Source organism: Balaenoptera acutorostrata, chromosome 4 (genome assembly GCF_949987535.1).
Source record: "Balaenoptera acutorostrata chromosome 4, mBalAcu1.1, whole genome shotgun sequence".
NCBI lineage: Eukaryota > Metazoa > Chordata > Mammalia > Artiodactyla > Balaenopteridae > Balaenoptera > Balaenoptera acutorostrata.
The window spans coordinates 122,316,990-122,329,158 of NC_080067.1; the positions used below are offsets into that span (position 1 = coordinate 122,316,990).

Genomic DNA, 12,169 nt, shown 5'->3' on the forward strand with positions numbered 1-12,169 from the left:
ATCAAGGGTCTTACACATCAGTGTTTTCCAGGTAGGCACCAATAATGGTCCCAATTCACCTTCAAATGTCATTATACAAAGGTCATCATTGTGGAGCTAATGAGTGATAGAAGGTATTATGAGATGAACTTTTTCCCCCCAAAATTCATATGCTAAATCCCTAACTCCCAGTACCTCAGAATGTGAATACATTTAGAGACAGGGTCTTTAAAGAGGTGATTAAATTAAAATGAGTCCATTAGAGTGGGCCATAATCGTATAAGGACACAACTACCCAATCCTGGGTAAATTAGTTAACATTTCTTTGCCTCTATTTCTTCATCAGTAGAGATAACAAGGCCAATCTCATAGGGCTTTTGTAGGGATTAAATGAATTGATGTATATAAAGTATCAAACTATGCCAAGAATACAGTGATGTATGTAAGCGTTAGCTGTTATTATTTTTATTATTATTATCACTATGGGCAGACACTAGTCAAAGTGTTGAATCAATCTTCACAAAAATTCTTAGGTAACTGCAACATGGTGAGGTAAATTTTGTTACTCAAGATCACACCATTAGTAAATGGCAGACCCCAGATCTGACATTAAGGATTTCAGGCCCATAGATTATTGTGCTCCACAGAAACAAAGCCTTTATTTACAAAATGCCAAATAGCTCACTAAACGGAAGGTGTATTTATGTTTACAAGATTTACATTAATCCGTGAATTCTCAAAATGATAAATTTACAAATTTTTTAAAAATTCATTTATTACTGCATTCTGAGTGGAGAATGATACTGTTTAGACAGTGTGTTGAAGCAATAAGCTTCTCTCTTTTTCTAAAGACATATTATCTATTAATACTAAGTAATGGAAACATTCAATGAGAAACATTTGATTAAGGTAAACAGAAATAAATAGCTTTTAAAATATATTCAGAATGCTTTAGCATATGCATTTAAAAATATTCTATATTTTTGATTCTTAAAAATTTATTCAAGAAGTAGAAATATCGGGCTTCCCAGGTGGCGCAGTGGTTGAGAATCTGCCTGCTAATGCAGGGGACACGGGTTCGAGCCCTGGCCTGGGAAGATCCCACATGCCGCAGAGCGGCTGGGCCCGTGAGCCACAACTGCTGAGCCTGCGCGTCTGGAGCCTGTGCTCCGCAACGAGAGAGGCCGCGACGGTGAGAGGCCCGCGCATCGCGATGAAGAGTGGCCCCCGCTTGCCACAACTGGAGAAAGCCCTCGCACAGAAACGAAGACCCAACACAGCCAAAATCAATCAATCAATCAATCAATCAAACATACGCATCTGATTCAAGATCGTCAATTAAAAAAAAAAAAAAAAAAAAAAAAAGAAGTAGAAATATCTGAATTTCAGATTGAACAATGCATTTTGAAAGAAATACTAATTGCGTTGTTTCCATTTACAAGTTCTTTAATTCACAAACAAGTTGTTATATTTGATAGAAGAAGGCATTTTATATTTCATTTGGTGCGCATGTATTTGGACTGAGAAATATTTCCTCACTTTCTTTAAGTACAAAATTATAAGTGCATAGTGGTGGTCTGTGAAAGAGAAAAAGAGAGAGAAAAAATAACTATTAGTAAAACAGCAAATTTATTTTCTTCTCATAAATATTGGAATACCCTATGCCTGTAACTAACTAGTTCTCTAAATGCAGGGAGTTGAAATAAACCTCTGGGATCATTTCTACTCCATCTCATTTGTCTACATAGGGATGAATAGACACAGTATTTGTAAGAAAGAAAAAATTCTCTGTGCTTCAACATCTTCTCTCCTTGCTGCTTCACTGGAATACTTAACATTGAATGGGAAGTATTTTTGGATACTTAAATAGCTGAAAACTGAACTCAACTCTTAGTGGCTGGGCCACTTCTTCTACCATGATAGCCACCATGGAAGAGTTGGGCTTAATTGCACAGAAAATTTTGCCAAATGTTTTAATCAATCCTCTGCCACCTGCTAAAATGGAAATAATAACATTTAAAGTATTCTATATCTTGGAGAAATTGTGTATTTAGTATTTGAAGGTTTCTGAGAAGTCACGTCACTGTGGTGAATCAGGCATCTTGTCTCGTAATTTATCTTCCTGTTAATGTCTTGAAAACTTCAAAAAAGCAATCAACTAGAATAAGCAAAGATTGGTCAAAATTCAGGAAAGGAGCTAAAGGAAAAAAATGGTGTAATAAATGGAAATCTCCTGTATCAGCCATACTAACTTAGTCTAGGAAAAGGGAGCAATTCAGCTGCACAGGTGCTGGTAGTTCGCCTTTATTTGACATATGCACTGCTCTAGTTCAAGAGATATATTGCTCTCTGTCTCCTTCTAGCTTGATTAAGACATCATTGAACATGTTTTAAAAATATCAACAGTATTGTTAGGTTAAATTCTTCCATTTTAAATCAATTTCCTATATCTGCTAATATTTGAAAAGTAATAAAATATGAACATATTCATCTTTAATTCTAAAAGCTGATATAGAATACTACAATATTTTCCACTTGAAATAATAAATGCATCTAGGAATTTTAATTTTAATAGTGTAGAAGTAAATATGAAATGACAGTACCTCAATTTGATAAGATTCTGATTCTTAGATATTAGCAAAAGTAGCTTTTTGTTAGATTGTCAGAGTTCAGAACATAATCGAAAAATCAGATATAATCCTTTCTCCATTATTAAGAAATAAGTGGAAGAATGACTTTACCACTTCCCCTAACAAATACATATATACTTATGTCAATTTCTAATCTAGCCTGCTACAGCCTTTATTCAATGAGTGAGCCTTCAATGTTCTGGATATCCCTGATCCGCCTAATTTGTAAGTTGTCATCGTAGGACAAGGGTGTTATTAGACTTATTAATAAATTACCTCAGTCATTAAGTAATTGTTCTATTCACATATTCATAATACAATATTATGGCAAGTGTGCTCTTATTTATTTTCTATAAAAAAATAAAAGCTCATAACCCTGTTACCATTGAAATATGTTCAATATAGTAAATGTATATTTTAATTAAATATTCCACATTTTACAAAGCCTCTGCAAGCATTACAAAACAGTTTAGTCAGGTTCATTATGCCTACCAAAGTTAAATTTTACCAAAACATATGAGAAAAATTAATTTTCTTTGTTTTTACATTGTGAAAAGCCTATCTAGTTCTACTGCCAGGACTCTGATTTTGAGATCATTTATCCTATGTTTATTAATAGTTCCTTCTCCCCGAATCAAAATTTTTAAACTCTATAATTTAGAAAAAACTATGTGATATATGTTGAACTATCATAGGAAGAAGACTATTCAGTGGATTTTTTTAATTTAAAAAAAGAGCACTGAATATTGCATTTCTAATGCTTTGTTTACCACAAATTAGCAGAAATGAGCACAGTACATTGATAAAGTATAAACTTTAATAAAAAATAATAGAAGAAATCCAAGGGTTAAAAAATCTCTCTAAAATTCAAATATAATTAGCTTTTAATTTTAATCCATATATAGTCTACCAAATTATAGGGAATAGACATGCTTCTTTATTTGAAAAAGCTCCCTAGGGCTTTTGTACAACATATCACCACATCTATGCATCTAGTATTCTTTTTAAAACTTACTTAGGATCAGGTTCCCAGCACTAACAAAGGTGTCTGTTCCTACCTGCCAGATGATCACGTAAAAAGAACAGAATCGTCTTGCCTCAGTAGTGGGGGTAATTAACCCTAAACTTAGCACTACTCCAGTCCTGCCTAAAACACCTTGAAGGCAGGACCTCAAAGAATCAACCTGTTTAGAAGTAACTTAACAGCATCTTGAGAATAAACCTGAAGAATATTTATAAGAATACAAAAATATGGAGCACCTAACATGATAAAATACACAATGTCTGGTGTCTAATCAAGAATTACCAAGCATGCAAAGAAGCAGGAAAATGGAACCATATGAGGGTCAACCAATTGAAACCAACCGAGAACTAGCATAGATGTGAGAATCAGCAGACAAAGATATTCAAAGAGTTATTATAACTGTATTTCATATGTTCAAATAGCTAGGTAGAGACATAAGAGATATTAAGAGAGTCAAATCAAACTTCCATAGGTGAAAACTATAATATCTGAGTTGAAAAATACCCTGGATGGGATAAATATCAACTTAGACATTGCAGAAGAAAAGAATAGTGAACTTGAAGACACAGCAACAGAAACTATTCAAAATGAAATGTAGGGAGTAAATGAAATTTAAAACTTCACAGAGTATCAGTGAACTGTGGGACAACTTCAAGCAGCCTAATAAACTTGAAATGAGAGTCCCCAAAGGGAGAGGAGAGAGTAGGGGCATAGAAAAAGATATTTCAAAAGAAGTTAAAAATTTAGATAAAATCTGATGAAATCCATAAACCCATGGATCCAATAAGGTCAACAAACACTAAACACAAGAGATATGAAAAAAAAATTCCAAAAAGCCACATCGAATCAAACTGCTTAAAATCAGTGATAAGGAGAAAATCTTAAAACCAGCCAGAGAAAAGAGGCTTATTTTCCTCATAGGAACAAAGGAAGGATAGTAATATATTTCTCATTAAGATCAATGCATGGTCTAAGACAGTACAGCAACATTCTTAACGAACTGAAAGTAAAACAACAACAACAACCGTCAAACTAGAATTCTATACCCAGAGAATTTATCTTTCAAAATAAAGACATCATAAAGACTTTTTCAGACACACAAAAGTTGAAAGAATTCACAACCATCAGATCCTACAGAAAAATCTTAAAGGAACTCCTTTCGTTATAAGGTAAATTATACCAGGTGGAAATACACATCTACATAAGGGTTAGAAGTGCACCAGAAATGGTAACGATATGGAAAAAATATATAAGACTTTTCCTAATGATTTATGTATCTTTAATAGACATTATCTCTTTGAAGAAAAGTGATGCACTGTATTATAGAGATCTTAGCATATGTATAATTAAAATGTATGCCAACAACAGCACAAGAGAGAAATGGAAGTATACTACTGAAAGGCTCTCATGTTATATGTAAAGTAGTAAAATTCACTTGAAGGTACATTGTGATAAAATAAAGATTATAATATAAACCCCAAAGGAAGCACTAAAGTAATCAAACAGTTATAGATAATAAACCCACAAAGAAGATCAAATGTAATAATAAGACTCCTCAATTTACCAAAAGAAGGCAGACAATGAGAAATTGGGAACAAAGAACAGATGGGACAAACAGAAAACAAAATAGCAAGATGATAGATTTAAACCCAAATATATCTACAATTACATTAAATTTAAAGATGCAGATACCCTCAATTAAATGGCAGAGGTCATCAACATCATTTGTCATTTGAGACATGCAAATTAAAAACACAGTGAACTACCTCTACACAAGTATTAGAATAGCAAAAATAAAAAACAAACAACAAAAAAAAACTGTTGAAGATGCAGTTTTTGGTGTAAGAGAGCAGTAGAACTCTGGTAAGTGCCAGTGGGAATACAAAATGTACAGTCACCTTGGAAAACAGTCTGGCAGTTTCTTATAAAGTTAAACATACACTCACAATATGACCCCACAATCTCTCTTCTAGGTGTTTATCTAAGACAAATGAAAACTTATGTTCACATCAAAACCTGCAGGCAAATATTTATGTTGGCTTTGGTCATGGACAGATATCAAAAATTATGAACAAATTATATTTCCTCCAACTGGTGAATGGATAAAGGAACTGTGGTATAGCCATACAATAAAATACTATTCATCAATAACATTCCACTGATATAGGCAACAACATGGATGAATTTTAAATGTCTGAAGCTAAGTGAAAGAAGCCATACTTATAGGGCGACATACTATATGATTCCATTTATATAATGTTCTGGAAAGGGCAAATCTAGGTGCAGAGGTTGTCAGAGAGTGGGCATGGGGGGTTGAAAATAAAGGGGCAGCACAAGGCAGTTTTTATGATTGATGGAAATGTTCTGTATCTTAATTGTGGTGGTGGTTATATGACTCTATGCACTTATTAAAACTCATAGAACTGTATACCAAAAAGAGTACATTTTACTTATTAAGTAAAGTTTTTAAAAGTAGATTTAGTTCAGCTTTTCTCAGGCAGTCATCCGGGTACCTCCACTTGAATATCCCTCTCAGTCCCTAAGTTTGAAAGCCTAGTCCGCTGGAAAAGCTCAGAAGAACTATGTTGTTGGTGTAGTCTCTATCATAGTTTGTTACAGAGAGCTAATTACTGATTGAGTAGATACACAGTTTAGTCTGGACCATAAGGCATCATATTTTTATAACTCACATTCCCAATGATTTGGCAGTGCTAATTCTCATTGATTGCACATTATCTGTATGGACAGATCTAAATGGGAAAAGCAACTAAATGGTTGCTGCAATTATCTAGGTAATTAAACTTAAAGCACACATTTCATCCAAGCATCTGTTAGCATCCAAAGCCAACAGGGAATGTTAAGAGTTTTGTCAACCACCCACAAAATGTATTTTAGGTTTTTTCTTCCCCCTGAGTAGAAGTAATTGCATCTAAATTTTGTAAATTTAGTCAATTTTCATAGTCTATCCACTGTTTAGATTTTACATAAAAACTAAAATGACACGCATGCTTATTTTTTTCTCTGTGGCATATCCCAATGACTTTACCGCATTTCTTACTTAACCAATGAAGGGGTTGTATATAACATTTGTCTGTGTAAAACATGATTAAGGAGACAGTGAATCAAATATAATAGTGGACATACCTGTCTGCCTTTACACTTTCTTTTCCTCTTACAAGCGACTTGAAAAAGAGAAATAAATGGAGCAACCTATGACTGTCGGTAGGGTCACTGACATTCTGTGTCAAGGTGTGAACATCATGTGGTGAGGTAAAAGATTTGAAAATGTTCTTTCTATGAATATAAAAAAGGCACTTGTTTAAAGTGCAGATAGTTGTCTATGCATGGATAGTGTTTATGATAAACAAAACTTGGGGGAAAAGTATTCAACATAAAGGAAAATCTAAGTTGAATATTCTATAAAAGATGAAATATATTGAGTCATTAACTTACAGTTAAAAAGAGAAAAATTGCTTATAACCAGCTACATGATGTTGCACAGCTCCAAGTCCAATGTGGTCACATTATTATCTATGTGAACAGTGACCCTTGAAGCTATTATTGCAGTGAATAAGCTGCACGATTCTACACAAAAAGCCTGCTTATAATTCAATGTAAATAATTAAATTCATGATTCAACTATAGCATGTGTGATTATAAGTATGACAAAATATTAACAGTGTTATCTCTTAGTTGTAGGATTATATATGAATTAAATTTTCCAAATGTTCCACAGTGGGAATAATTGACTATATTAATTACTGAAAAACTGTTTATTCCTATAAAAAGAGCAGCAACTAAAAGCAAAGAAAACAACAAATGAAAAAAGCCAAGAAAAGTTTGGCTTCGAGTCATTGTGAAGGCACTTCTCAGCTGAGAAACCTTAGACATGTTATAAAACCTCTGAGTTTCTGTTCCCTTACTAGTAAAACAAAGAAAATACTTAACTCATGGAGTTGTTGCAAAAATTGTAAAAATAGCATTTGGGATATAGTAGATGCTAAATAAATTTAACCACTATAATTCATCTTGAAAGCAGTTCACTAATATTAAAACAAACTTCTCTGGGATATCCTTTTAATGCCTAAATCTTCAAATAAGTCATCAATCCTTTGTACACAATAATGTTTCCTTGAATCACATGCATCATCCAAAACATGCATCTTGGAAAAAAACCTAAAAATCCTCCTTCGTATATACTAGTTCCCTAAAGGAGAAGGTTAAATTGAGTTTAGGGCAAATAACTCACAAGATACATTCCACTTTATGAGATAAATTTGCAATCAATCCAGATTTCTTTTTCTGAAGTTCTTAACTCTGCTGAGAGTCTTCCTATATCCCCCAAAACTCTGATGGGTGAGGATTCTGATCACTACATTATAAGAGTGGGAAGTGTGGTAGAAGTGAATAGAGAGTTTGGATAAGTTTACAAAGTATTAATGAATGAAACTTGTACAAAAAGGTAGGGGTGTTTTTATGGTTGGAGAATGTGACATAGTTTCACAGAATTATTGGGAATAAAGCATTTTATTGATGAATTACTTCAGCAAAACAGGCCGATATTTTTCATACAATTATGGGCTTGGCCAGTCTATTGCTTGAGCTGTGTATTTGTAGCTAAAAGGAGGTATAAGAAGAGTTAAATTGGGGACCAACAAGAGAAGGGAATAAAAATGAAACGAAAGGATTGCTACTAACTGAGCATCTGCTATGAGCCAAATGTATACTTCACATATACAATGTCACTGAAAACATATGGAACATATTGCAAGGCAAATATAGAAAGAAAAGCAACTATTTTGTGAACACGGGTTGATTGTAAAATGCATTTATATTTATATATTTATTTGTGTAATGTACTTTTAATCAAATTTTGTTAAGATTTGTGTCAATTATTGGGTATTTATATAATAACTATAATTGTATCTTACAGCATAGTTAGTGAAAATATATGTGCTGTAGTTTTTAGGATTATAACCTGAAATTTCTTGCTTACATTGTCCAATTATACAATTACCATTTAAAATTATGTCATAACTTTAGGCAAATTAAAAAGATAATCACTTATCTTAATCATCAAATATTTTTTAAAAATTTATTTAACTGCAACAAAATTTTAATCTAAGATAAATAATTTTAGAAGTAGAATATGAATAAAGTATCTAGTCCCTAAATATGGTAAATAAAATATTGAATTTCTAAAAATATTTAGGTATAGTAACCTTTTTGTTCAATACTCTAATGGTATACAAAAGAAGCTCATTTCCAGTCATCCTAAAACCTTATTCTTATATGAGGCATAGTATAGTTTACATTACATATAGAAACACGCAGTGGCTATTCACACTGTTGACATTGTTTGGAGTTCTTTATCTGTATCACCTCTCAGCATTACACAGACCTAGAGCACCATTTGAGGACCCCCAAGAAAATGGGCTGTGGATAGTGAAGATGGAGGACAGGCTTCAGAATGAGTGAACAAACTTTGTAAAAATGTAAAACAGTTTTGCCAAAATTGTTACCTTTAAACGCCCTTCACAATTCTAGCGTTCCAATCCCCACATTCTCCCAAAGTACCCTTGGTCTTTTAACCGGGCAGTTTAAAAGACAAAAAATGAAGCAGCCGCATAGCACAGGGAGATCGGCACGGTGCTTTGTGACCGCCTGGGGGGGGGGGGGGGGGATGGGGAGGGTGGGAGGGAGGGAGATGCGGGAGGGAGGAGATATGGGAACGTGTGTATATCTGTAGCTGATTCACTTTGTTATAAAGCAGAAACTAACACACCATTGTGAAGCAATTATACTTCAATAAAGATGTTTAAAAAAAAATGAAGTGTTAATGACTTCAGCACAAATAGTATAACTGTAAATTGGTTTTCTGAGGTTACTCTCTAAAGACAGTTCTTTGGCTGTTCTTAACCAAATACTTACCCTCATTAAATCTAAGCTTCATGTATAATATTTTCAAAAGAATCTTGAAACTATTTAATGAAATGAAATACTAAATTAACAAGAGAAGTTACCATGAAGTAAGTAATGCATAGAGGCCAAAGCTACAGAATTATAGATTTAAATGTTTAATTAATTTGAAAAAGGACAAACGTCTAAATTTATACATAAACCCTCATGATACTGGAGTAAATTATTTGAGGAGTTACTTCGATGTTTAATCTCACATTGTCTTGTCAGTCAAAATATTACATTATAGTCATGCAGAACTATAAACATACCTATTTAAAAAACCTAACTTACCCCCGAATTGTTTGAAGTATCCAGACCCTGAAAGATCTGAATTTGAGTGCTCTAGCTTAGCTATTCATTTATTGCTTTCATTCACAAGTTAATTGTGTCAGCCAGTCAGAATTATATTTTTTAGTTAAATCAATATTTAACTTTAGTAAGATATATTACAAGCCAGACAGTCAACGTTTAATTAATGTTTTGCTGACTTATCAAAATATTTTCAGTCTCTCTGTAGTGGTCTGTTCTTTTTGCCACCAAGCATCTATCCCTTTCGGGTAATATTACCATCATCATTCTTTACCCCACTCTCAATCTATAAACTTTGAATGAACTTGATCCCATCTTGTCTCAGAGTTAAGCATAAAACACTGAAAGAAATTATTTCCCTGGCCGATCAGAAGAATATAATTCCCCAAGCACAGTGTGAGGTTCAAAGATAGGTACTTGCCCAATCAAAATCAGTGAGATGCAGTGGGACCTTAAAACTTTTTTTTTCCCCCTGAGGGGTGTGAACTTGGAATCAGGTAGGTATGATATTTACCTATCATAGTACCTATTACCATCATAGTGTTAGCTAACACATGCATCACATCACATCACATCACATCACATAATTACCATTTAGTTTGTGGTGAGAACATTTAACATCTACTGTATTAGCAACTTTCAAGTATATAATACAATATCTGTTAACTATAATCATTCTGCTGTACATTAGTTCCCCAGAACTTATTCATCTTATAACTGGAAGCTTGTACTCTTTGACCAACATCTCTTTTCCTCCGCCTCCCAAGCTCTAGTTAACCACCATTCTAGTCTCTGGGTCTATAAGTTCAGCTTTTTTAGCTTCCACATGTGATATCATAGAGTATTTCTCTTTCTCTTTCTGACTTATATCACTTAGCATAGTGTGCCCAAGATTCATCCATGTTGTCACAAGCTGCTGGATGTCTTCTTCCCTGTGGCTGAATAATATTCCATCACACACACACACATATACACACACACACACACACCCCTTCCACATCTTTTTTTTTTAACACCCCTTTCACATCTTTTTTTTTTAACATGTTTATTGGAGTATAATTGCTTTACAATGGTGTTGTTAGTTTCTGCTTTATAACAAAGTGAATCAGCTATACATATACATATATCCCCAAATCTCTTCCCTCTTGTGACTCCCTCCCTCCCACCCTCCCTATCCCACCACTCTAGGTGGTCACAAAGCACCAAGCTGATCTTCCTGTGCCTATGCAGCTGCTTCCCACTAGCTATCAGTTTTACATTTGGTAGTGTATATATATCCATGCCACTCTCTCACTTCGTCCCAGCTTACCCATCCTCCTCCCCGTGTCCTCAAGTCCATTCTCTACATCTGCGTCTTTATTCCTGTCCTGCCCCTAGGATATTCAGAACTATTTTTTCTTTTTTTTTTTTTAGATTCCATATATAGCTAGCATACGGTATTTGTTTTTCTCTTTCTGACTTACTTCACTCTGTATGACAGACTCTAGGCCCATCCACCTCACTACGAATAACTCAATTTCGTTTCTTATTATGGCTGAGTAATATTCCATTGTATATATGTGCCACATCTTCTTTATCCATTCATCTGTCGATGGACACTTAGGTTGCTTCCATGTCCTGGCTATTGTAAATAGAGCTGCAATGAACATTGTGGTACATGACTCTTTTTGAATTATGGTTTTCTCAGGATATATGCCCAGTAGTGGGAATGCTGGGTCGTATGGTAGTTCTATTTTTAGTTTTAAGGAACCTCCATACTGTTCTCCATAGTGGCTGTATCAATTTACATTCCCACCAACAGTGCAAGAGGGTTCCCTTTTCTCCACACCCTCTCCAGCATTTATTGCTTGTAGATTTTTTGATGATGGCCATTCTGACCGGTGTGAGATGATATCTCATTGTAGTTTTGATTTGCATTTCTCTAATGATTAATGATGTTGAACATTCTTTCATGTGTTTGTTGGCAATCTGTATATCTTCTTTGGAGAAATGTCTTTGGAGAAGTTTAGGTCTTCTGCCCATTTTGGGATTGGGTTTTTTTCATATTGAGCTGCATGAGCTGCTTGTAAATTTTGGAGATGAATCCTTTGTCAGTTGCTTCATTTGCAAATATTTTCTCCCATTCTGAGGGTTGTCTTTTCGTCTTGTTTATGGTTTCCTTTGCTGTGCAAAAGCTTTTAAGTTTCATTAGGTCCCATTTGTTTATTTTTGTTTTTATTTCATTTCTCTAGGAGGTGGGTCAAAAAGGATCTTGCTGTGATTTATG

General features: G+C 34.0%; 1 protein-coding gene across 1 annotated transcript in view; it reads right to left on the minus strand.

The window, feature by feature from the left end:
* Positions 1-1,401: 1,401 nt before the first annotated feature.
* LIPI (lipase I) overlaps positions 1,402-12,169 on the minus strand; it is a 69,395-nt gene continuing 58,627 nt past the window's right edge. The window contains exon 10 of the mRNA XM_057545583.1: positions 1,402-1,556. Coding sequence (XP_057401566.1) covers positions 1,469-1,556 — 88 coding nt within the window. The 3' untranslated portion in view covers positions 1,402-1,468. The remainder of the gene's footprint in view (positions 1,557-12,169) is intronic.